At 40.0% G+C, this 27,348-nt stretch overlaps 2 protein-coding genes across 4 annotated transcripts in view; one reads left to right on the top strand and one right to left on the bottom strand.

The window, feature by feature from the left end:
* Positions 1-2,067: 2,067 nt before the first annotated feature.
* Positions 2,068-7,582, top strand: ABITRAM (actin binding transcription modulator; the record flags this gene model as incomplete). 3 transcript variants are annotated; one of them, XM_082305611.1, is made up of 6 exons in its annotated part: positions 2,068-2,119; positions 2,228-2,279; positions 5,036-5,165; positions 5,903-5,979; positions 6,048-6,117; positions 6,186-6,330. In XM_082305611.1, the coding sequence occupies 6 exons, from the start codon at positions 2,068-2,070 to the stop codon at positions 6,312-6,314; spliced, it is 510 nt and encodes a 169-aa protein (XP_082161737.1). In that variant the 3' UTR covers positions 6,315-6,330. The 3 variants fall into 3 exon arrangements, with proteins under 3 accessions (XP_082161737.1, XP_082161738.1, XP_082161736.1); XM_082305612.1 differs by having other exon boundaries at positions 2,232-2,283; positions 4,955-5,165; XM_082305610.1 differs by lacking the exons at positions 2,068-2,119; positions 2,228-2,279 and having other exon boundaries at positions 2,654-5,165; positions 6,186-7,582.
* Positions 7,582-27,348, bottom strand: part of CTNNAL1 (catenin alpha like 1) — a gene marked incomplete at its 5' end in the record, with an annotated part of 55,671 nt that continues 35,904 nt past the window's right edge. The window contains 11 exons of the mRNA XM_082305599.1: positions 7,582-7,758; positions 7,879-7,962; positions 10,230-10,349; positions 10,478-10,534; positions 11,347-11,395; positions 12,156-12,310; positions 12,410-12,460; positions 15,727-15,764; positions 21,910-22,060; positions 22,370-22,462; positions 24,212-24,370. Of these exons, the coding sequence (XP_082161725.1) occupies positions 7,597-7,758; positions 7,879-7,962; positions 10,230-10,349; positions 10,478-10,534; positions 11,347-11,395; positions 12,156-12,310; positions 12,410-12,460; positions 15,727-15,764; positions 21,910-22,060; positions 22,370-22,462; positions 24,212-24,370 (1,119 nt within the window). The 3' untranslated portion in view covers positions 7,582-7,596. The remainder of the gene's footprint in view (positions 7,759-7,878; positions 7,963-10,229; positions 10,350-10,477; positions 10,535-11,346; positions 11,396-12,155; positions 12,311-12,409; positions 12,461-15,726; positions 15,765-21,909; positions 22,061-22,369; positions 22,463-24,211; positions 24,371-27,348) is intronic.

The following is a 27,348-nucleotide window of genomic DNA, read 5'->3' on the forward strand; positions in this document are numbered from 1 at the left end:
GTCATATTCTAGTGTTCCCAAACTTGAATTAGTAGTGTCTGTGAGTATGATGAAAAATGGATATATAGCTAACCCATTGCTTCTGTATCTTCTGTGCTCTTATACTGTTGGCTTATTTGAACTCGATGAAGAGAAAGTAACTTCTATTTTTTCAGTCTAAACTCTTATGATAATTCTGCCCTTACCTGTGCTATGCTCATTTCTTGACTTTGTTGTAGCTAAACTCTGCCTAAAACCCACCGCTGATCTTCGTCTTCAGCTCTGTTCTGCTGAAATGCAGCGTCAGAGCTGCAACCTCGCTGCATCCGACTGGCTTTGGTAGGGCTTGGGCACTGTGTTTGCCAGGGGTCTGGTAAACCACCGTAAATTCAGTGTGCTTTAGCCCATGGGTCTTTTGCCTTCTGTCCTGCATCCTCCATCTCTTTGGTCGTGAGGGATTTCAGACTTGGATGAGCTTAGTTCACTTTGGATTTTTTTACTAGTGGTTTCTGTTACCTTAACAGCCGCTAGCTCAGCTGGGCTTCTCTTGGCCGTGGGCTGGATGTGCCATAGGAAGCAGGCCGTGTAGCCTCGTGTTGCCCAAGAGATTTTAAGATCAATGACTAAATGATGGAGATAAATCTGCAAATTTCAGTCAGTGTTTCCAGTGGGTTCTTGGCTGGCTTTTGGTGTAATCGACTGATGGTAAAATATCTGTATATCAAAACACATCATTGCTAATGTAAGAAGGAACATAAAAACCAAACTGCCTTTAGAGCACGTGGGCAGAAATGGCTGGCTAAGCTAGACAGAAGCGTATCCCGCCCATTCGGTGCTCTTTAATCTTCGATGGGGAGATGTCCATGACGGACAGCTGTCCAAACTAGTAATTGAGGAGACTAGACTGAAACCTGCTGTAGGCTTGTACCTGCAAGATGACAAAAGTTGGGTTTTTTTTTTCCTTTGTCAGCCTTATGAAGTAGAATCTGCATCTGTTGCAATGTACGCGCATTGAAAATACTCGTGGGTTGGCAAACTGATGGGGCAGAGCCTCCAAGCAGCCCTTTGTTTTTATGCATCTATTTTTCTGCAGCAGCTCGTAACGTTCCTAGCTGTTCCTGCTGATAAATGGAAGTGTCTCTGTTTTGTGTATCCGTCTGTACCTTAACTACGGTACAGACCTTAATTTTATGTGCTGTTACAGCTGCCTTGGCGCCTGTGGGCAAACAGAATAAGCAAACAATGCTGGAGTCAAAGTTGGTTTGTTTTTTTTTTTTTTTTTTTTGGTAACATGTTCTTCTAATGGTTGTGTCCTGTATTTGTACAGAAGAGGCATCGCGTGTAGGTACTGTGCGCAGGGAGGGTCGCAACGAAGGTGTGGGAGCCCTTCCTCTGCTCCTTTGGGGCAGGGCCCTCGGAGCGAGGCCAGACCTGCTGGGGGAACGCGGCTCGCTCGCGTTTATATAAAATAATATAATAAAATAACATACAGCCAAGGCTAAAACGGAGCTCCCAGTGGCTCTCCTGCTGCCTGAACGGAGAGACTGGTGTAATTAAAATTTCTGTGGAAAAACTGGGTCATTCTCTTTGCCACAAGCGAGAAACAAACAGCTGTTTTCATGAAATGCGTTTTTATTTAAAATACTTTTTTTGGTGCGTATGTGATCGCTGTAGCTATTATTGTATTGCTGTGTGCTAGAGAAAATAAACCACTGAACCAAACGCTGGTTGTTTTGAACGTTTTCCTCGCTGATGTAGTTACAGCCAGTTGCATCTCTCATTTACCTTCTCAGATAAGAAAAACAAGAGAATACGTGAAATCGTATTTCCGTACAGTTAGTGAAAACGAGGGCCGCGGACTCGGCTCGGGGCTGAGGAGAGGATTTCGCCGTGGCGCCGCTCCCGCCTTCCGCCCGCCTCCTCCCTCCCTCCCGCGGCGGCCGAGGGGCGGCGGCGGCGGGGCCCGGCCCGGGGGAAGGGAGGGCCCGGCCCGGGGGAAGGGAGGGCCCGGGGTCCCGGCCCGGGCGGGGGTGGGACCGGGCCGCCCGTCATCGCGGCGCGCCGGTGAGGCGGGGCCGGGCGGGCGGCATGGCGGCGGCGGGCGGCGCGGAGCGGTACTTCACGCGCTGGTACAAGCCAGGTACCGCCGGGCCGGGCCGGGCCGGGCCGGGCGGGCGGCGGCGGGGCGGGGGGGGGGGGGCCGGGCCGCAGCGGCGGGGCGGTGACCGGTGTTTGTGCCCTGTTGCAGACGTGAAGGGGCGGCCGTGCGAGGACTTCTGCGTGCTGCAGCACTCCAACAGGCGAGTGGGGGCTGGGGGGGCGCCCCCGCCCGGGGAGAGGCGCCCGCGGTCAGACCGGCGCCGCCGGCCGCTGCCGCTCGGGCGGCCTCGGGCTCGGTTTAGAGAAGGAGCCGCCGCTGCTTGCCGGGGCACGGGAGCTCCCCCCGCCGCGGCCTGCCGAGGGGCCGAGCGCGGGCAGCCCCGCAGCCGCTCCTTTCCCTTCGCTCGGAGGGGAGCAGCGGGTGCTGCGGCTGGCTTGCGGCTGGGGTGCTACACCGCTCCTGCAAAACGCCGTGCGTCGGACAGGTGCGAAATACCCGGCGGGCCTGGATCTCCCTGGAAGGTGGGAGGATGGGAGAGTGACAAATCCTGGCCTTCCTGTACCCTTCTTTAATGCCTGCTCCAATAAGAAGAGCGCGGCTTGAACTCTTCCCCCCCCGTATCGCTCAGCAGGTTTTTAACAAGGCCCCTTCAGTGTAGGGCTGCCCCCCATCCTCTCCTGCTGAAAGGGCCCTGTACATCATCTTCCGCAGCAGAAGAGCAACATTTCAAAAGCTTTTCCATAATGACATTTAGAAGTAGTTTACCTTGGTTTCTAGGAAATTAATTGGCTTAATTTGAACAAAGCCTTTTCTGTGTAAAACTTAATTGCCTTACTACAGACAGTGGGCGCAAGATAAGAAATAGAATGTCGTACATTGTTTCTGCTTTGCTGTAGCTGGTTTGCCAGGCATTTGGAATAAATCAACCCTGCGCCTGGTTTGGACTGGAATTAAATGCGCCTTGCCTCCCCCAGCTGCCGCCCCTGCTGCAGCCCGTTCTGACGGAGGGCGGGCTGGTGGCATCGTGAGCGTTCCCGGGGTGCTCAGTCCCTCGGGGGGGACAGACCTCGGCGACTGCCCGCGCAGGAATCATCGGCAGTGCCGATGGCTCACGCGCCGAGGGGAGAGGTGGCTCGCAGTGGTTGCCTGCTCCCGTGCAGAATGCAGCGCAAGGGGAAGGGCAAGCTTGGCGCGGGGCAGAACCAGCGCCTCGCCGCAGCCTTCGGAGCTGGCGCTGCTCCGTGGCTGCTCCCTGCAGTTCGCTGTCTTGTTCTTTGGGAACAGAAACCTGAGTACCTGGGAATAACAGGTATGACAGTGACAGCAAGGAAGGACGCCCTCGCATTTGAGCTAAATACTAAATACGTCGTTATTAGTTGTCTAATACAAGCAACAGTTTAAATCCTGTTGATGTGGGGGAAATAATGAAAATAGAAACACTTGTTCAAATGTCTATAAAGATTATTTTGCTATTTTGAATTCTGAAATATCAGGGCCCTTGGCTTCTGCAGCAGCTTAGCCAAACGCTCTACAAAGTATTTTACCATTATTCTGTATGGGGCCGTGGCTCGGTTTGATACTGCAAAGCAGCGTAAAATTCTCAGTTGATTTTTTGTTTTGCCAGGTCTCAGCTCTAACAGGTGACAGCTCAAACAGGTGATTTGTCATCTTCCCCTTAGAGAGAGGCTGGGGTCAAGAGGAGGTGGCTTTTCTGGTCCCTCTGAGCTGCTGGGGCACGCTGAAAGCATTCGCCAGGGCCCGGCTCCCTCTCGCGGGGAGCTGCGCAGCAAGAACCTGCAAAGGGGAGCGCAGGGAGACGGACGCAGCATCCGCAGGGGAAGCTCGGGTTCGGTGCCGTGGTTTTCTCTGCAGTTACTGTTCTGGTAATCCTGGTCCTTCCTCTAGGTTTTAAACTCTTCGTAAAGAGAATAGCTTCATCTCTGCTCCTTTATTGGCAAGTCCTGGGCTCTCTGTGTTTGTGCATTCAGCGTGGTTCAAGCCCCGGGATGAAGGCAGGCCTAGTCTCTACAGCCGGGCTTGTCTCAAACTCTCCAGTTGCATGACAAGAAATAACCCTCCTTTAGAAAAAGATAAAATGCAAGCAGCAGGTTAACTGAAGCCCAGATCACCAAAGGATTCCTCTGCTGTAACTGTTCACCACTAACGGCCTTTAACTGTTCTGAGAAACACGGCCTTGCGTTACATTTTCCGACAAAAGCACACTGTGCTTTACTTGAGCGTCGTGAGTGAGTATCATCTACCTCAGCTATCAGCAGACAAGTGAACCACGTACGCTCCCGTGGGGTACGACAACAGAACAGCTCTAGCTTATTTAAAAGCTGTGGTTCTGTTTAACTAAGAAGTGTAGTGCTCTTGCTGATCCGGTCTAGTATCTCAAAATAAAGCAGCTTCTGTGGGGGTTGCTTCAGGTCAGAGTGCAATTTTCATTCGGTTTGGTACAGCAGGCCTCAAGTAAGATGCCCTGAAGAAAGTGAGTCCGATTTGATCCTGTATCTGACGTTTTTGTAAGTGGGAAACTACAGTTTGTCTCTGCTCTGCAGCCGACAATTATCCTCCGGTCTCCTTCGCTAGCTGAGGTAAACCGTGTTGTAGGTTCCCCCGCTGCCCCCATGCCGTCACCCGGGCCCGCCTGTCCTTGCTTCCTCCCCGCGCCTGGTAGGTGCCTGTCCGGTGACTGCCGCTGCAGTGAGCTGAGCCATCGTCAGCTTAACGTTCCTGCTCAGCTATAGGGGGAAGGATATTGTGCTTTCCAGAGTGAAAGTAAACAGCAGCTTTCACAACACGGAAAGACTTGCTAGCGTTTGGGCTAGGAGCCCAAATGAAGCAGTCGGTATCAGTTTTAAATCCTACCAGTACAGGCGGAGAAGGTTGTGGAGCTTGCTTAGAGCACGGCTTCTCACAACTACAGCGTAATAATTGTATTTCTTTTTGCAGAATCTGCGTCATCACCTTGGCAGAAGCCCATCCCCTTCTTCAAAGTGGAAAAACAATTAAAAGTATTAATTACCAAATCAGTGCCAACTGTAGCAGACTCCAGAATAAGGTCTCTGGGAAGTCAAAAAGGGTATGCCTTTTTGATTTGGTTAGTCTCACACTGCCTAAGACTTTCTGTCCTCTCCAGGATAGAAACTTACCAGGTTACCTTTGCATTTTATTTTAAAACAGCCCCTCCACAGCTGAAGAATTTAGACTCTCTCAAGAGGTGCCCGTCTGACTGTCCCAGCCAGGGCCCTACAGTGCTCCTGCAGCACCGGTGGTTTCCAGTGTTGCTCAAACCAGGGCTAACAGTCGCTTTTAGTCAATTTTTTTCCATAGTGGACAGAGGACTTCAGCATCCCTGAAAAGATAAAAATTTGTTTCCACCAAAATGCCGAGGATTTGGAGACTACTGTGCTTCTCAAACAGACCTAGATAGCAGATGGGCTAGTTCGGTGTGTTTTGTGGTGGGTTTTCAAGTATGCATAGTTTAACCTGGTTATACTGAAATCAGTGGTGCTGTTTTTCTCCTCTCTCCCCTGATTTTAATCTGATCAAACTACAAGTCTGTTTATTCCGCAAGAAACGTAGTTATGACTAAATGTGTAAGCTCTTAACAAGCTTCTATTTGATTTGTGCACATAACTAAGCTGGCATCTTCCCTTCTGTAGGGAAGCACGGCTACGTAACTTGCAACGACCTGTAACTATTACACTTCCTTGCTTTGTTCTGAGAAGCTTACAAACTTATGTTGCTGATGGTAATACTTTAAAAAGCCCCGTGTAATTAAAAGTGTATGTATGTTTGTTTATTTTTCAAATGCAGGGAGCTCAGTTTTTAACAGAACTTGCCCCTTTGTGCAGGATATCTTCATCGGATGGAGAGGAATACACCATTTATAGGTAAGGTTTTTTCCTTCTTCTTACTTTGACATACCATGCACTTCTACTGACTCTAAACACTTGTGCAGTTGTATACGAGGGCGACTGATAGAAGTGAATGAAAACATTCTTAGCAATCCCGCTATTCTGCAAGAAAAGGTAAGACACTTTCTTACTTTTTATTTTCTAACTTTTATTTCACTGCTAACTTCAGTCTTGCTTTTTAGCCATCAACCGAGGGATACATCGCAGTGGTTCTACCCAAATTTGAAGAAAGCAAGAGCATAACTCAAGGACTTCTGACGCAGAAGGAATACGAGGAAGTTTTGTTGAAACGTCTTAATTCTTCTTCATGAAATTAATTATACAGTTATCATCTGTATTTGATACTAAATAAGCTGCTTTTATTGTACACTGTGACTTTCGTTGTATTGAAAGGCCTAGTGCCTGTTTTTAATAGTGGAACTTAAACGCTTGATTCGTACAAGAATAAACCAGTTCAAATAGTTTGTATATTAAAATTTGCTTTCTCTTTTTCTCTGAATTCCAGCACTACAAGTTTTTCAATATGCACAGAATGATATGTTGGAGAGTATTTATGTTCCACAGGCAGCTTTGCTTCTGCTCAGCGCAAGCATAATACATACAGAAAAATTGTACAATCGTACATTCGTATAGAAAAATCGTACACTTGATTTAGCTATCACTTAATTTAGCTAAACTAATGCAATATAGAGTTCGACAAAGGTGAATTGAAAATAAGAATGCAACAGAAGCCTATGTACAAAGAGCAGATAAACTTGAAAATATGTATTTCACACCAGGTTGTATTTTCATGGCATCCTGAAGTCAAATAATGCCCTTTGTACAGAAGTTTGTCCTAATCAGTATCTATTTTCTTAAATTTTAAATGTTATAATGTAAAGTCTACATAATACTTCAGTGGTTCTAAATGCAATTCAAATTCTGCTCAGTAAGTTTTAATAAAAAAGGAAGCAACAACTGCCATCTACAAATAAAGATGGTAAAAGAAAAAGGGTTTGAGACAAGTATTAATCACATAGAAATAACACTTTTGGAAGTACAAATCATGTCAACAAGACTAAAATTCAGTGGGTGCAGCTCTTGAAAGAGGTTTTTTTTTTTTTTTTTCCTGGAGCTACTTAATTGCAGGTATAACTCATAACTAAGATAACATTTCAGTGCTTTAGGCCGCAGCCTTTCAGACTATATTCCTGATTCTGCTTTATCAAATCCATAGACTGAAACAGGCCAGAGATGAGTTTACAGACTTTAACAGTAGTGTTACATATAGCATATGCAGCACAAGGTTCTTTATATAATATGTCTATTAGCAGCATCTTTGGGTTGAAACATCCATTAAGACATTCATAAGCATTAATTACAAAACCGGTATCAATAGTGAGCATAGGAAAGGCATTCACATTTTAAAAATACGTAACTATTAGACTAGCTGGTGTTTTAATTGCTAAGTAATGGGACATCTATTAGATGTGACAAAGGTCAACAGTTTTAATTCAAATTAACCTGGTTTGACTTTCCACAAATGAAAGCAATATTGAAAATTCAGCAAGTGTTATTTTCAAATGGGAGTTCCTGCATTTCTAAGTGCTATAATTACTTGCTCTCTAAAAACGTCATGTTTGTTACATGATTTTCTAAAGACTTGATGCCAAATGTCTCAGCTCTCCTTTCTGGAGTATGTGCATTTGTACCAGTTCGTATTCTGTCCTCTCTCCAGGGTGGAGCAGGTTTAAGACAGCCATTTCCTGCTTTATTCTATATATTAAAAAAAAAAAAAAAAAAAAAGAAAAGATTTCTTAAAAACAAATGAACACCACCACCCCCCAAAACCCAACGAAACAACTTTAAAATACTGCAGATGAACCAAGTACTCACCTTTCTCAGTAATTTGCAGCAAAGTGGAAGAAGTTGGCATAACAGAGTCATCACATTCCTTGTTTTCAGAATGCATGCATCAACCTAAACAAGACAATTAAGAGCAGAGTAAGACCACTCATTACTTTTATTAGGCAATTGTTTAATGCATGAGATGATAATCTATTTCAAGCTTGAATAGGTAATATTTGTCCTTCATGAATCCCTTCTAATCAAATTAGCCTACCTTTTTTGAATTTCTCTGTATAGTACAGGTAAAGCAACAGCATCCCTTCTGTTAACCCAAGACTTGAGCTAGGAAGCAGAAGGGAATAACACATTCCAGTAGAAGGAACTAATATTACTGTTTAATATTATATTACTGTAAGTGTCTTGGAAAGGAGCTTTTACCATCCACGTATGATTCATCACAAGTCTTCATGTTTTTCCTTTTGTTTTATGTCCTGTCAGCATGATTTAGAAAGCCGTGCATCGTGTAAGACTTACCTTGATATGAGTTACACTAAAAGTTAGCTAAATCGTAAAGCATTTGAGTTTATGCCTCAAGTCTACCACTCAGCACAGGTCACAAGTCTGGGCCCTTGACAAACATTAATTTGATAGCCTATTATCACTATGTGCTGATACATCACACTCTATAAAAGAGACTGGAGTTCCCATTTAGTTTAGCCAGAGAGTGTAAAACAAACCAAGCAGTAGCGCCGAGGTGCTCAGTTTGGTTTTGAGTGACTTGGATGCTCTAGCCACTTTCAGTCCTTGCTGTAAAATTGAAACATATTTTCCATAGCTCATGGGAAACAAACAGCCAGGTGCACAGAAATGGTCTTGCTCACATTGATGATCCCCCGCTGCTCAGGGATACTTGAAGTTCTTCAAAAAGCCTGGCCTCTATTCCCCGCTAAGGTTTGCAGATCTACTTCTTGTGGTAACAATGCTGAAACTTTTATGGCAGCTGTATATGTATTTACTTATAACAAATATGAATAATATCAGAATAAACTCTGGGCAGTCTAGGGTAGGCTACCTACCTCCCGAGAAGCAAGTACGTATTTCAGTAGTAGAGTCTTTTGGGGTTTGGGATTTGTTACGTTTATGTTAAGCATCAATAACAACAGAATAACAATAATTATTACAGTGGTGGAAATATAAATTACCTTCATTAATACTTTGATCACTGAAGTCCTTTCTTAGTGAGGTCTACTTAATTACAGTTCATATTTCTCTGAATGAAGTTCTAGTGGATTACAGTATTATTACTGTAATCTAATGGATTACAGTATTATTGTATACAGTATTACTCCATCTCATATTATTCAGCTGAAAATCCTCAGTTGCAGCATGATAAAGTTCCAGTACCTCTCTATATCTAGTGGGTAAGTTCAGGGAGATGTTGACAGAAGTTCTTTGAAAAAAGTTCTCAGCAGTAAAAAGCAATATAAAGTAGTGGAAGCCTATGGACACCTTTCCACCTTTTTTTTTTTTTTTTTAAGAGCAGTCCAGGAACGTCATTGTCTTGGAAAACATTTCTGTAAACTCTTTCACTAACACTGAAATCCAAAACCCAAATGATAATTTCAGTACTTTCAGTAATAGGAAGGAAAAAAATCCGATTAGTTATTCTACTGATTCTTAGACTCTAAAGTTGATACGCTAGGGGTAGGGAAACTGTTCCTTAAAACATTAATATCAATGGTATGTCTGTGGCCAGTGGGCCAGTTATACAAAACCTGGATATCCATGCTCCCTAAAGAAAACGTTCATGTAAGCCTGTAGAGTAGTACTATCCAAGCTATCCACTGGCAGGATATATGTATAATACACCCATGTATGCTGGGTGCCAGTGTATCATATTTTGCCTCAGGTCAGGATAAACTTCACTGAAGCCCTTCTCTGGTAGCAGGGAAAAAAGAAAAAGAAAAAACAGTAGCACCGATGCTGAAGAAAATCCCTTCCTGAGACAAGATAGTGCGGTAAATGGCTTGGATTACAGTTATCGGTGAGGGATGTCCCAACAGACAAAATATTTTCAGCAAGGGGAACGGTTCTTACTGTTCTTCCTCTATACTTCGCACATCAGCTTCTCAAAACATATTAAGTGCAAAACAGTACTTCAAGTTGAAGTAAATTCTTCTTCTACATAGGGAAAGCAACAATGACGTATTGCATCGAAAAATCCTTGCACAACAGCATAAAATTTTGTACTTATTAATTTTTATGGTCCTCTGTAAATTCAAGAAGTTCAGCTGTCACAAACTGTTTCATATTTTAACAGGAGCATAAATTAGTAAGTTACTATATTTCAAAACAAGTTAGGTTCTTACTTTCAGGAATATATATAATTTTTACCTTACCTTTGTAAATGTAGCACTTTTACCCTGAACAGAAGCTTTAGCTGTTATCTGGAGCTGCTTGCACATAGAGATCAGTTTTTCAGCCTCCAACAGAACCAAAGGTTTGTCATCATCCTGTACCTGAAATGTGTTTCAGGAAGACAAAACCACTCTGTGTTAAAGACTCCCATATTAAGTTAATGGCCCAGCTTTTAAGCAGCACCACTAGTGTCATAAGCTGAATGGCTGTTTTAGAGGTCATACATCACCTGATCAGAAAAGGCATGAAGAGCTGAAGCAAGCTTCGTGCCCTCTGTAGCAAAAATCTGAAAGGGGGAGAAAGCATGTAACAAAATAAACCACAATGAAAAATGAGACTCTTTTCTTGTTGTTTCAATAAATAGCATGCTATAAACTAAAAAGGTAGCAGGAAATATTTGAGATAGTTGTATATGTTTATAATTAACAACCAGCAGTTTGCAGTGACTTCTGAAATAACAAGCTACACTACTAATTGCCATTCTCCCAGATAAGCAAAGTTTAAAGGCTTTCCCTTTACATATAAAAAAAAAGGACTTCCAATTATTGTTTGCACTGTAGCAGCTCACAAGAGTTTTGTGGGTAGATGACACCTGCCATGTTTGTTTACTGTCCTGACAAAGGTAACCAGTCTCCTGTTAAACACAGGCACATATCTTGGACATACCACGCCACGTTCCTTCACTTGGCCATTTGCCTTTTGTTTTTATTATTCAATTTTTTACATATTCTTTCTTTCCCATGAAAATCCTGCTGCTCAGACTAGGACGGAGTATCCGTTAACACTATCAGGGACTGAGCTAAGTCACACAATGAATACTATTAATGCATTGAAGTCTGCTATATTTGCCATAATGGCAGTTTGCTATTCCTACTCCTAACAGGAATCTGTCAGTTTAATAAATGCTGTCTTAAGCTACTACTGGAACACTGAAAAGTTAGCTTTCAGAAAGTACGTACTAGAGGTAAGCTGCTTAAAATCTACAGTTGCCAGTCAATTCATGGTACACTGTACTTATGTGTAAGGAATGTGAGAGTTAAATTCCAATTTGTTCTTCACTCAGAGCGCCTAACTCCTATTTTATTAAAAATGTATTACCTCTGCTTGATGAAATAAATCTTGAGTAGTTTTCAGAAGTCCTTCTCCCCTGTGGGAAATAATGACAGTAGAATATATGCCATGTATACACTGCAGATTATTTTGCCTGCTACTTGCATAATTTATTGTACACCTCTCTCTCTCTCACCCCCCCATTCACACCACTGAATTGTAAAATACCACTCTTTTAAAAGATACTGTGCACAACAACTTACTACAGGAACTGCATTTCAAAATATTATATAAACACCTCAGTGGCTAGAGCACTATTGGGAAATTAGCAATGGTTCAGTTCTCATCAGCTGGACAAGGACAGAAATCCACGTCTCTGGCATACTGAGTATTATTGGACTAGCAGGTAAGAAAAAAATCTCAACTCTTATAAAAAAAAAAACCAACCCTAAATTCTTCAAATAAGAAAGCTGACATTGCATGGGCAAGTTTCAGAAGAACACTTTTCAGTACAGCAAAGATCAGTAATTCTAATCTACAGTTATACACCTGTGCTTTAATTCCCTTAAGTTTGAAAGTATTTATCAACATGCTTCTTAAAATGTTTTCTGTACCCCAGAGATATTTAAATAGCTGTTCTGCAACAAAACAGATGTTTAGCACTTTAAAAAAACCCTAATTTTACTATTGAACAGCTTAGAAATTTACAAGAATTTATTAAGTGTAAGGACAGAAATTAAAGCTCCTTTCTGAATGTGTCTCAATTATTATACTCCGAAAATGAAATTGTCTTATTTCTTATAAATACTGTTAACGCTCATCTTCCCACCAAAACACGCTGCATACAGTGTAATTACCTGGTAAATAAATACATGGAGTAGGCCATACTTGACATGCCTTGTCCATGTTGCACGATCTCATTCTCCTGATCCTCCCATTTCTCTGTCTCAGAATCCACATCAGATGTGAGCAGATGCAATTCTAATCCAAGTTTTGCAATTTTCGCCTGTTCCTGTAAATGGCAACCATATTTATGGCACTTGAAAATACATTCTTCAGACAAGATAAAAAAAAATTAAAAAGTTTTTTTACTAAAATGATGGTGTCTTACCTCACTATCTAGTTTGACTGGCTTTAATGCTTTCAGATTTGCATTATGCTTCTGTTTCAAACAAAAAAATAACATTTTTAAATAAAAGGAATTAGTAATCATTTTACTAACAAATCATAAGAGGTGGCTCTATACTCAGAGGCAGACTTTGCAGGAGAGTTCCAGTGATTCACACAAACTTCTCAGTAGAAGCTGAGAACCTGTTCTGATCAGGCTGTCCTCCTGAAATGGCATGTGCAAATAGGGTCTGTGCCTACAGACACCCTGAAGTGTGAAGGAAAAGGCCTCTTCCACAGTTCTCAGACTCCACTTCCTCATGCAGTACCATCTCTCCCCTTGCCCTCTAAATCCTCAGTAATACTTAGGACTAAACAAACACTCTTGATCAAGTACTACTGCACTGATTTTTCCATCAAAGATGATACTGATATAACAGGGACTTGGAAGTTGATTTAACTAGTAGCAAGCTGATCTAGGGTACGACTCGTGTAAGTGCTACTCTGACGGTGTAGCTCATTATTCTGTGTCACTTTGTTGAAGTAGCTGGAAACAAATACTGACACTTCGACCTTGTTATGCGTTTCCTTCTTTTATTTAAGTCACGAACTAGCCGAAATACCAGTCTGGCCACAAGCCAAATATTGGCTGAGATTAAACAATAATTAGTGGTACTGATGTGAGTGGACTATCTGGTAAGGTACAGCTTGCCAACTGCATAACACATATACACAGTAATACATGATTTGTTTCAAATCAATTTGCATGTAGAGAGCAGCTGTTCCTGGCTTTAACTTCATGTGTCACAGTTGTCACTGTGCAAAGACAGCAAAAACTAATAGACACAGGAGCCACAGTCCACACTGAGAAACTGCACTGGAGTGCAGAGGAATGGAAAATACAAAGCTGGTGTCCTAACTTTGAGAGGTGTGAGCCACTGGAGGAGGCTGGACCATAAGAGTGCAGAACTGAGATCCTTGTCTGAGAATCTGAAAAGAGCTGCTATTCATTAGTGGGAGTACTTGGGCAATTTAAGCTCAGTAATGCCTGCAGGGGAGAAAAAAGAAAAGCACTATTCATTGTGAACACCATCACAAATAAGCTCCAGGTGCCGTCTCCATCTCTCACTTGAAGCATTTGAGCAAAAAGAAAGTACTACTTAAAGTTCTACTGAAGTTTCTACTGCAATTTGCTGCTCAGTTTAGCTTTCATGCCATTTACCTTTTCCCATCCCCAAATTTTTAAATATCCTGAATCTTATGAATATCTACCCAGATTAGACACTGTAATTCTGCCTACGTACTAGAAATGCTGATCTCGTATAGAAAGATTTAGCAAAAAGTGTAAGAACTGATACTCCTAATTGTCATCTAAGTTTGACCATATTCCACATTAGAGATGCAACTCAAGAAATGCTGGTTTTAAGGCAGAGTCTTAAAAGAAGAAAGGAACACAAAACCAAACTAGATTTGTATGTAAACAAAAACTTTGGGCTACAAGGTATGGCAAATATTTAAGCTACTGAGTGAAGGGTATTCAAGAAAAACACCACTCTAGTACAGGTAAGTTTTTCTATCCACAAATAACTAAAGAAACCTCAGAACGTTTGTCAGATTTGTAGTTCTGTCCACTCTAGTATTCACTCACACTATTTGAACAGAAGAATTGCTGAAAATCAGATAAGCAGTTATTCTGCTTTTAAAACATGATTTGACACCTAATACTATAGGGAAAAACACACCTGTGCTTTAAGCACACACATGAATCATCACTACCGCTCTGTCCTCAACTATGGCATGGTCTAGGATGCCACTCATTACCAGCAAACAGCACAGTTGCAACTGAACAGATGTAACAAAATACGTGGTCTAATTAGATTGACAGGAACAGTGTGGCTTCTGTGCAGGGACAGCGTGGGCATTAGCCAGGCACAGCAAACCTCTGTGATGGCAGTAGGGAGAGAAGAGGCAGTACCGAGAGTCACCGCACTGGGAAGAAAGGCAGTTCCAAAGGTCAGCACATCAGTTAGGCAAAGAAATTATTCTGTGAAGAAACTCTGTTGCCTTAGGGACGTCATCTACGTTTCCCATCTATCTGTATAACAATCAGAGCTCCCCCAAATCTATGCATCTTGCAACACTCAAAAGAGGGCATAACCTTTCAAACAACAACAAAGCAGAACTGTTTAAATCCTGGGAAGAAAGTTTTTATTGAAAGTATTTTTAAAAGGCATATGAATCAGTAAGTGGGAATCTGACTTCAAACATCTCCTCTTTAAATTTTGGCTGAAGTCCAAAAGCTATGTAGCTTAGTCAAACCAGTAAGAGACAAAAACCCTATCAAAAGTTACTGAACCAATCTATTTTCCAGCCTCAATATTTAGTTCCGTAACTGTGAAATTCACCCATGCTCACCCAGCCTAACATAATATTCTACTTAAATCTGCAGATTGAATTTGTAATATATGACCTTTTATCTTTTCATTAAGTGTCAGAAGTAGCATATTGTGTTTGAAGTCACAGAATTGCACAACAGGAGACATGGAGACAGGAGATCATTTCACACCCAAATTCCTCAACACTACAGGGTAAGGAGAGAAAGAAACAAGCTAGAGCTTACGGCACCTTCTGAGATCATTCTTCTCCTTTTTCCTACCCATGAAAAGATTCCATATGTAGCACGTGAATCAAATGACTGATTACATGATACTAACAAGGTTTAGGAGGTTTCCTAACACAGAGATGCTCTCAGAAACAATGCAATATCAATTATAATCAGCTAAGGATATTAATTACCTCATAACTAAACCTGGACATTTGGGGTAGCTTTTTTCTCTGCATTAAAAACATTTAAGATCAAAGAAGGAAACAAGAACCCATTATTTCAAGAGCCTACAATAGGCTCGAACACGTCCATTTGTTCCAAATAGGCCAACTCAGGCAACGTTAAAAATCAGATTACCAAGACTTACTTTCTGTATGTTGCAGTATTCTTACTGTTTTAATAGTAACGATGCATTTTTTTATGATAGAGCGTGACAGTTGAGTACATGGCAAAAAATGTCATATTAATGAACAGGAATTAAAGGTCACGTACAATCAAAGTGACTAAAGCATATTATGTAACTAGTTACCCTAGTCTTCAGTATGTTTGTTATTCATTTAATAAATTGATAAAGTTTGATATTTTACTGTCAGCCATCCAGTCAGGATGCATGTTACCAAGATATTGCTATGTCCTCATCAAGGTGTGACATGGGAAGAACTCAATTAGTTAATAGCAGATATAAAGTAAATACAACAATTCCAAAAGCAACTTACCCCTGGTCTGGGCAGTGATAGGTAGACACGCTTCTCTCCTATGAAGAACACACACATTTACACCAAAATTTGTATGCAGATTTTAATCAATGGGATAACATGCCTTACTTCATCCTTACTTAAGTTGCAGTACTATAAAAGCAAATCACTTACCTGTAATTCCTCCTCTTTGAATATTGCAGAGGATTCCCTTCCTGTCTCATGCTTCCAGAGAGAGAGAGAAGCCAAGAACTCTGTACTGTTCAGATTTTAGCTCTCAGCAACTGGCAGTTCAGAAAGCTCCTCTGAACAGTTTCCCTCAACAAGATTTCTAGTTCCCTGCATGCAACCCACAAGCAAGTAAAGAAACTCCAATGACTGAGTAGCTATCACTACATGCACTCACTTTGTTGCAAAGTACAGAACATAACAATGGTAGTTTCATGTAAGGCTTTTCTTGGCATGGGTTGGATGGTGTAAAATTTGGAGTAGGCAATGCCACTAGTGAGAAATACCTAGGCAGGGTTTTCTAACTAATGCCAATAAATCCCTCATGTTGTACTGTACTGTACATATCCCATGTACACTCTATTTTATAAAGAAAAAAGTTCTAGAGCGTTTTACACACTTATCGAATTATTTCTTATATTCCCAGGAGCCTCAGATATTCCAAGTCTGAGCAAAACAGATGGAGAAAAAAATTATCCTTTTAGGTGTTACCTAAAAGTGGATAAGAAGAGTTTATCGGCAAGAGCAAACAGTGCCTGGGCTAACAGCCTAGGATTAGAGCTCCAGTTACCAGAGGACTTAATTATCTATGAAGACTTACATTTATTACAACAGATTCAGGGAAGTCTGCTAAATAAAATTAAAATAAAATTAAAAAGAAAACAAACAAACTTAAGAGCTAGTGAAAAATGGATTTCACCTAAAGAAACAAAGGGCTACTATAATGGGTATCAGTACCAGGTTCACATAGAGATGATGCATCTTGACAGACAAAGGACAAGCAACCAACCCCCCTACAACCGCTATTTCCTCCCCTTGTATCAGCTCCTACAGAAATTCCATTCTGAGTCCTCAGAAGACAGTTCTCCTGTGCATTCATGAGTTTTTGAAAGTATGCTCTTTATCTCTTGACACCACAGAAAGATTGTGAACTCCATGTCTAAGCAACTGACTCCTAAAAAACAAATTTCAGTAAGTTGACAAGTGTCCCTCAACCCTCTTGAGAAGTATGGAAAAGGTAATTCTTCCTTTCTAAGATCACCTCTTCCTTCCCCTACCCAGTTTTGCAAAAGATGAAATGAGCTATCAGGGCACAAGCTGCCTAACGATTTTTTTCAGAATGCAGAGTTATTCAGATATTAATTGCCCAAACATGCATCCAAGCAAGATTTCTCACTAAAGACTGATATAAATTATGAGAAGTGATTTACAACATCCTGTGTATCAAAACATCAGCTAAAGGGCATGTAAGAAAGCACGTAAGATGTACCAAGAACAAAAGCTAACTTGTAAGTTTAAAATGCTGTAGCATAAAAAAGATCTTGGTGCTATGTAAAAACCTGTTGTGCCACGTTAAAAAAAAAAAAAGTTCAAACACAGAAAGCTTTGACATAACAAATGGAATACAAATGCATACTGAGAGGACATACTCGCACGCACAAGGTGGTCATTCAGAATTATGGAAGCCAAAAGGAAAGAAATGGTAAATAGAAATAAGGAAAAAAAATTGTTTCTGCTCTTCAAACAATTCCCATTATTTGGCTTTGCAAGGTTTAGTTGCTCACCATGTTCAGAAAGAGGAAGGATCTCACCATTTTTTTTTAAATGTTCCAAGAAATAAAAACAACAACAACAAAAAAACCAAAATCACACACACACAAAAACCACCTCACTGGACCCACAGATACCAGACCTTTCAAAAGCAGATCAACTCAGGCCAGAGATAATCCTACTTCATCAGAAAATACCTCATTACATCAGTATAATCACAGAAATTATATTAGATCCCATTAACAGAATACACATATATATTTTTTCAGGTATTTAATTTCCTTAGTTTGTAAGTCAGATCTTTGCTATAACTACAAAAGGCTTTTTGCTATATTATGATCTTCCTTTTATTTATTCAAGTCTGTCTTTGTTCTCCCTAATGTGTTTTCTCTAACATGTTTTTCCTTTTTAATTTTTTTCATTTAAAATTAATTTTTATTATTTCATCCTCTGTCTTCCAATTTTCTGCTTTTCAGTAGTTCCAGTCATGTTTTTCCCTCCAAAATGTCCCTATTTCAACTTCTAAATCCTGCTTTTGATCTCACTTCTTATCCAAGAGTAGAATGGCTGCATCCTTGCTTCACCATTCTTTCTAGAACTCTAATTTCCAAATTCTGAAATTCTGATCTGTATCTCCTATTCATCAACTATGGCCCTCCCAAATCCTCATGGTCATTTAACTCCTCTCAACACAAGTGGGCAAAACGTGAGGAGGGCAAAAAAGGAAGTTATCTTCATAAATCTATCTCACTTCTGAAGGGAGCAATCAGGAGATTATTCGCATTCTTTTCCAGCATGTTGAAACTAACAAGTTGGGGGGGGGGGGGGGGGGAAGAGAGACTGGCTGACATCCAACAGATTGGATCAATGAGAGGTACTTTCATTAGGTGACTCATCTCAAAGTGCAAGAGCCTCAAAGTTAAGTATCTAACCTAAACTAGTAATTCTGAGAACAAACCTATCCCTCCACGGGCTGAACCAAACCTCCCAGCCGACAGGAGCCACTCTCTAGAGGAGCCCAGCGCTGCTCAGCCCAGCCCAGCCACGCAACGTTTCAAACACCAACATTGTGCAGAATGGGCCTCCTCACCGTTGGATTAAAAAGCGTTTTAGGATTAAGCAAAAGGCGGCCAGGTCTACCTCACTGTACAGTTCTGCATAGCACAGAGCCACTTTCAAAAGACACATGAGGGTTACTGGGCTGTGGTGTGCTCACCGACCTCCCCCACCCCTACGTGCGTGTGCACCCCCCTCCCCAGCACAGGCCCATTTCAATTTGGGCATGATCTGGTGCGATTACATTAAAACTGAGTAAAATATTGCTTCATTTCCAAGATAAATCATCTGGCTCTCTAACCATGTGAGTTTTGAACCTCAGTATAAGAAATACCTCATTTGTTGATATGAAAGAAACACTGGATAAAGAGTTACGCAATTGCTCGTAAAAATAAAGAAATGAGTATAAACAATGTGAATCTAGTGTAATCAGAAAAATGCTTCTTTTATTTGATGTGTCCAGCACATTTATTCACCATTCAATTTTTGCCTCTTAAGCTGTATTCTGAACTCTCTAACAAAGCCAAACATTTAAATTGGTAGTACAAAAATACAAGTCTTCAAACCAAGGAGAAAAAAAAAATATATACCTTCTTACTGTAATTCTGTCTTTTGTTACACACAATAACAATTCTACTAGGAATAAAGCACTTGTTACATTTTAGTCTGTAAAATAAAGACACTTTTACCAACCTCAACATTAAGACAAGCATCATGAGTTACGAGAAGAATAAAATCTTGTAAAATGTTGTGAAACTTCATTGTGTTTGGAGGCAAAAGTTCTGCGAATGCCACTCTTACAACCTCTTAGCAAACAAATATTTTAGTTTAATTTATTTATGGGGTCATCAGTTGTGTTCTCTGGGAGAAAAAAATGTTGAAAGTCGCAAGGTAACTTTAGGGCATTTTCTGGAAGCAAAAAGGTGGGGGTATTTGGGGGAGGTTTTTTTCCTTTCTTTTGTTTGACAAGAGCCACTCTGAAGTCCAACAAGAGAAAACAAGCAAACAAAAAAAGATTAGCCCACAATACAGAGGAAAACTTTGTAGAAGACGGGTGGATATAGGAGACAAAATTATTTCTAAGAAGATAACTGACACTTAATATGAAACAATCCAGATTCAGAGAGAAGTCCCTTACTAGGCCAGGTCACGAGACAAGGAAAACAGAGACATGATTTCTTAAGCATCGTTTTGGCAATACAAGACCTAATGCACCCAAGGCCATAAAAAGAATACAAGCTACACTTACTATCTTACCGATGGTGGTATTAGAACACTTTATGCTGAAAGCAAGACTGAGGAAACGAGAGACGCTAACAAGAACAGACTCATCTGGGTATGCCAAGCAGGAGAAGATAGTCTTCACTGCACCCAGGCCCACACACGCTACAGCCTCCAACATGCTCAGAAACAGCTACCCTTCTCTTCTCTCTCCTTCAGGCAATGACATTGGGTTGCCTTGTGAAATGATGCTTTAAAGAAATTGGAAAGTATCACTTGTGGAAAATGTCTTATCTGCTGTCAACAGCCACAAGAGAAGAGAAAGTTACTAACTGCAGGAGAGGCTGGGAATCTGCCACAACACTTCAAGAACTATTTGTTTGGAGAGCCAAGTATATGCTTTGCTGAGGCTGCATGATTCTCATCCTATTATTTTAAATACAATTACATATATGTATGTGTGTGTGTGTGTGTATATATATATATATAGTATAAACACACATATATATAAATATATAAAAAGGTTATCATTCAACCCTGCTAGAACATTGTATATGAAAGAAATCAGATACTGCATGATCAGCCCTGCAAATTCCAAATTTATTGTAACACATTAATATTAGAGCAATACCATATTTTAAGTTGCGTTATATAAAATTTAATGCTATGTTTAAAGAAAGTCAGTATGTCCTTGGCTCCCAAAACAAACAAAAAGCCCACTGAAAATTAAAAGGCCCATAAACAGGATCTCTGATTGCTACACATCTTTATATGGCATTCCAGACTAAGGTGGAAGAACAAGTAGGATAACAATCGTGTATTTCTCAAACGCCTCAAATTCCCAATAACCTGCTCTACACACAATTATTGTAAACCCACTCAGAATTTCAATACATGTTTTCCTTTTACAAGTCTTCAGGCTCAGGCAGATTCATGTAGCAACCAGCAGCAACAAGTTAAGCTATTGCTGCCCTGTGGTTGGTTGGTCACTGTCCTCACAACAAAGCTGGCAGAAAAGAACTACTTACATAAAAACCTGATCAAGTACAGAAAGTTAAACTGACAAAATAAACTCCAAAAATGAAAAAAGGTCTCACATTAACAGCAAGATGAAATATTGTATCATTGATAAAGTGTCATCTAACCTGAATAAGGATTTACTTTTTCTGTATCTTAGATACAAAAAAAATTAAGTCCCTGTATTTAACTAAATCTAAACTTTTAAACCTGAGTGATTTTTCTTAAAAATACAAGACATTCAGCATTATTATATATTACATTCTATCTGTATGCAATTATACCTTAAAGACTGAAACAAACACGTAGCCGCAAGAAATATGACAGGCCACACTAAAGACATCATCTGAAAAAAAATTAAGGTAGATAAAAATGAAAAACAAAATGGCTTCCATTTTTAAGGTAAATTACCCTATGCTAAAAGTAAACACAGATTTTTTTTTCTTAAGATTCCAAGGTTTTCTTCTACATGTTGTACAAATACCAATAAACTTACCAACCAGAGAAAATATCCCAAGTTGTGCAGAGTCGTCAGAGATTCCATCCAGGAGAAAGGACAGCAGTTTAAAAATCAAATAACTACATTCACTACATTATGAAGTGAACACAAGGCAAGCTGACAGTACAGAATATATATATGTATATATATATTTACCAGAAATATAGGAAATGAATTAAACAAGTCACACAATTCAAGTTATATCTTGATTGTCATGAACTGATATGTCCTAGACAAACCAAAAGGTGCGATGAAAGCCCTACACCCCCAGTATTTGGACACTGCTGGCAAAGAGCTGTGTCAAATACTTTGTGTCCTTTGAACAGTTCCATTTGATTTTGCTGGAACTAATCACAGTGCAGAAAGTTAAACACACCTGATTTTACACAAATCAGGCCTTTAAGTTTTTGGCTCTTTTTCTTTGAAAAAAATCCAATAAGCACCCTAATTCAACATCTATACAAAACCAATATATCTGCGTATTGCCACCTAGATTCCACACTGCCATATGGAATGTGGGACTGTTTATTGCACTCTTCTTTAAGAAAACAGTATTTCCTAAATCACACCTAAAATTCTTAGACTACATGTTTTAAAAACTATGTTTTTCTATTTCTACATAGCATTCTTACCTCTCCTTCCTTCAAACACATCATTGATTTCTCGTAACAACATAGACATGTCACTCAGTTGAGACTCCCAGGCCTCACAGAACACCTCAAGATTTTCTTTTGCAATCTTGCTAGATGGATGTAATGCCAGTGTTTCTGCAGCAGAAATTATCTGGACAGAGAACAAAATATTTGCTATTGGAAGTCCTAGTACATAGTGTTGCACATGAATTCACAAATGTCTTCACAGGCAAAACACAAAATTAAACTGCTACTATCATGTCTTTGTAGTGTATTCACCTGACATTTGCAGGCTTGATGATCTTCCTTGTACACTCTTTTAGCTACTGCCCAACATTAAAGTGTAACTCTTTCTTAGAACTGCTTTGAACAGTTCAACATTAGATCTCCAAAAAATTCATACAAGTGATTTTTATTAATTTATGTCCAGTAGAAGTGGCCAGATAAAAGCTAAGCATACCTGTGGGCCAGTGACCTGAAAGGTATCTTCTGCGTGTATGCAAGTAATCTCGAGGGGCTCCGTTCCAGAAACATGCCTCAATAAGCGACACATCTACATTTTTTTTATAAAGATAAAAGAATAGTAAAAAATGTGCTTTCATTAGTAGTGAGAAAAGGTGCATACGCACAAACCCACACACAAACGCAAAGTTATTGATAGTCCTTTCAGAAACTTATTGGGGACTGCACAACTGGGTGTTTCTCAGGGAGCATTTACAACAAAACCAGGGCTAAATCCTGACTTGGAATGTGTAGAAAAACACCAAGAGAAAGAAAAGTCTTAATAAATAAATAAAAAAAAAAAAAACCCACAATAACAATTTCACATATTTATGACTGAATACACCTGAAAGTAATCACACACCTACACAACTTGGAAAAATTGTAGCATAAATGACTTCACCAAAACAGGCTTACTCAGCAATTAGCAACCATGTGGAAAATTTAGGCTTTCATCATCCAGGAGACTGAATTATCTTTGAGCAAATCAGCATCAAATTAATTTAGGGAAGAAATACTGTCTGCTTTCACAGTGAGCAAAATGTAGTCATCCTTTTTTTTTTTTTTTTTTTAAGTAAGATTAAGAGTGAACTTTGTGCTGAGCAGGAACACCAAAGTTTTCAGATCAAAAGGAGAATTTCTAAGACAGACACAGCACATATGAAACTAACTGCACTGTCCATCATCAGAAATGCTAAAAGGTCTCACATACAAACACTATTTAACCTCATGGTTATGCCTGGAGAAAAAAAAAAAAAAAAAAAAAAAATTGGTGTCTCACTAGAACACTAATTAGTCACTGAAAAAGGGGACATTAAAGCCGAAATTAAAAGTCCACAGCGTTGATTTGCCAGTCCCAAAAGTTCAAGGGTGTTGCTTCTGCATATTCATACTTCTGGGATGAATCCTCAAGCACCATACGATATCAGAATTTTTTGGAAATTAATGAGTATTAGATGCCATGCAAGTATAGCTGCTGGCATCACCATGTTCCAGATGAAAGTGATGTATCTTTGTATGTCTCCTACTGGTACAGTTACTTCTGCTTGTCTCTCAGATCAGAAAGCAAGAAGGTATACATGGCACACATCCTCTCCACAGGCACTCCTAAAAGCCATGATCTCTCAGTAGTCTCAGAAGTCCTCTTTGTTCACATGTGAATACTACCATACGAAACCATGAATGTATTAGTACATGAAACACACATGCTGCTTTTCATAAAGGAGAAAAGATTTTCAGTGGCCCTCTTGACTGACAAAAATGACACAAGATCTTCAAAACAGTCAAGTTCACTGCATTAAGAAACTTAACCTTACATTCCCAGAATTCTTAAAATGTGCCTTTGGCTTCAGCTGTTACTGGATGCCTACTGCTTGAGAGAAAAAGGCTATCATCTCTACTTGGATCTAGAAACCTATTTTTTAATGAATCTTTTAGCCCATATATATATATATCTGTATATGTATATATATATATATATATCTCTGTGTATATATATATATATATATCTATCTGTGTATATATATATATATATATATACACACAGATTGAGTTTAGATCCAGGAGGAGAATCGGGTATGACTGTACATCCCTTCTACGAGAACTGCATGCCACAGTGACACCTCTGGCTCAGACCCTATCAAGAACAATACAAGAATTCAACAGTATACTAGGAAACTAAAATAAAATCAAATAAAAACTACAAAAACACAGACCAAAGTCTTCCTAAAGAATAGATTAAGACAAATCCAGCCACTCATTTTCTAAGTGCCTTACAAAATGAAAGGAGCCGTGAACTCACCTCAACAAGTTGCTCTTTCTGCTCTGATAGCTTGCAAGTATATTCTGCTACAGCTTCAAGATTTCCTTCTACTCCTGTGATTTTTAATGCTTTGAGAACCATATGATCCGTATGGTATTTTAGCATATCTGCTGCCAAAGATGTTGCTGCACTGTGGACCTTGAGTAGCATTAAAAGAAGAAGGAGAGATAAACCTTGGAAGGAAAAGAATTTAATCCAGTACCAAGTCAAATAAACTTAAGAGAGACAGATTGATTTTTCCAAGAAGCAAAAAATTTACTGTCATGAAAGCTCATATACAGCCTGCATATTATCTGGGGCTTTAATTCTTCAATTACTCTTCAAAGTATGAAGATAAAATCCACTGCACTCCAAAAGAAAACCCCACAACCAAATACGGAGAGTAACAAAAGAGCGGCTGGGTAAAATGAGGACATGAAGTTATCACACTGCTGCTTTCTGATAATGTTACAGCTGGGAAAAAAACAGGTGCATGAATTCATGGGGCACCAAGTTCAGCATAAGCGTAGCACAATGGCCACTCCTCACGAAGAACACACATTAAACTCTGTGAATCGGACTGAAGCCACACAGCATCTGAGTTTATAATATATCAGAAATTAAGTTCCTATGAATAAATTGAATTCTCAGTGATGCAAAGAAAACCTTCAATATAATCAGCTTGTGATACAGCCTTAGAAAAGTAAACCCCATCTTTTCTGCAAGGAGACTGAAGCCAGAGATGGGTGTTGGAGAAGTCTCAAACGCTCTCCCGACACTCCCAACAAGCAAGGAGAAGCTTCCCCTTGAAACACATCCCTAAATCCAGAGACACTTTCAGACCCATGGGCCTGCTGAAATTGTGCTGTGAGGGACACTGCTTGACAACAGCTATCAGCGACAGCTGCTGCTAGTTCTAGTGACTAGTCATAGTAGGTTTAACCTATGCCCTGTAATCAGCCCCATTTTAAAAGCATAGGTAAAAACAAAATAGCAGAGCATTCTTATGCTCATAAGACTATTATGAGTCTTGTAATACTACACTCACTTTGCTGGACTGCACTGAATATACAACAAACTTGGCTGTCCAAGAAGAAAGTTATTTTTTCAAGTTCTTATGAATGCAATGAGCTTGAAATTGTGACACTGGTGGGCCTTGACTGTAGAGAAAGGATATTTACTAGAACGATATATTGGGCTTTTTATTCCACTGGACTCTACCTATTTTTACGCTCTTTCCCCGGCAGTACTTCCTCGGCAGTCCGGAATTAAGGTGTTTTTTTTTTTTTTTTAATTTCATGCAAGAAACCTGAATTGTTGCCTCAAAACCTGCTGTGACTGTTAGAGGGGAAAAAAAAAAGCTATGACAACCTGTTATAAACTATTTATATAGCATTGCTCGCATGCCGTTAAAAATTAGCACAAAGCACTAATCTCAGAAACAAAGTCAGCTCTGAAGAAAGGATATCTGCAAGGCTTGTACTGTTAGAATAGGAACTGGCAATTCTCATTTATATATAGGCTACATGGAGACTACCTTTTCATTAGAGATTCTTTTCATCCTGATCTAAAAAAGAAATTGACTTCTATTTAATGCTGTCTCTGATCATTAGCAGGAAAATCATCTCAAGGAAGGAACATGCCTTTCGTTTCTTCCATAAGTGAGAGAGATGGGAAAGAACGACTTTTAACAAGGCTGTCTTGTGTTCTCAGCCACCCAGGCTCTCAAAAACATTTTAATTAGAGTCACAATACTTAAATTTCACCAATAGAGATACTGGTTGCTGACTGATACACTGCAGCACCTGAAGTCAGACTGACAGGACAGTCCTCCTCAGCCATGTACAGAAGCACGGCTACTCTGGGATCAATTCAATCACTACATAGAGAACAAAGAAAAATGACATAATACTCTCAATTTACTTCTACAAGTAGCATGAATCCTGTGCATTTTAAAAAAGCTCTTACTAAGCAAGCTTTCATGTTCTACATGTCACCAAAGCAAGTCATACAGAATTTAGGATTGTTAGTTTAGAAAACCACACCCACTCAATTTGCTTCACAATTTCTAAAACAGCGTGCTGTGTTTTCACTGGCATTGCTTTTAATATGGAGCTGCATCACAGGGCACAGGTAACCCACTATTTTGTTTTTTATGCCACCTCTCTCAGCTGGTTTACAGAAGCTAATTTTCTATTACTGTCATGTGACAAAATTCTTTAACTTAAGTGTGGTAAATGTGTAGTCTTTGTTGCATGACATTTTCATAAATAGAAACCTGTGGGCAGGACAATATGGTAAGATTTACATTTATGGAGCTGCAAGAAAATAAAAGATATTAATTCTTTCTTCCACATACTATATTCCAGCCATCTTTGGCTTTACGATCTATGCAACTACATAGTCACACACTATTTTGACTGGAAACCCCTCCTCCTCATTCAGCACACATGAGCAATGTTACTCAAAAAGGATGATCTTACAGTTAAAGCAGTTGAATGTCATTCCAGAAAAGCTCTGCTACTGACTTCCTACATAATGGTGACCAAAGGAAAAACTATTAATCAAAGTGCATAAATAATATATCCTCCATTTTCTGGGAGCCCAGCACACTACCTGACAGCAGCAGAAAGCACTTAACTGCAACTGAAACAGATTCAAAGCACTATTCAAATCTTCAGGACAGCCGCAGGATTATAAATCCAGAAGATGAAATTTCTCATTTTGCCTCTATTAAAAAATATGAAGGGTGATTTTTTGAGCAGTCGAGATTTTCCAGCTACAGCAGCTGAGAGCTCAGTCTAAGCAAGTTCACTATACTTCTCTAACATCTTTGCACTGCTCTGTAGCCTAGTGTTGAAACCCTCCCTGTTCTTAGTCTTCATTTCTCCATCTATTTAAAGGAATAATAATATGAAGCAGCTGAAAATATATCTGAATGCTTTGCAAATATTTCAGAAGCTGCCAGAAACCGGTAATTCTGTATTTGGCTCAAATCTGTGGAACAGACAAGGCAGCAATGCTATCCATTAATAGGGGGTAAGGATCCTGATCAGCAACTGCAGTACGTACCATGTACCAAATCAGGCAGATACCTCGTATATGTATGTAAGTTGACACCCAGCATGCTTGCATTT

This window comes from Platalea leucorodia (assembly GCF_965183815.1).
Source record: "Platalea leucorodia genome assembly, chromosome: 1".
Classification (NCBI taxonomy): Eukaryota; Metazoa; Chordata; class Aves; order Pelecaniformes; family Threskiornithidae; genus Platalea; species Platalea leucorodia.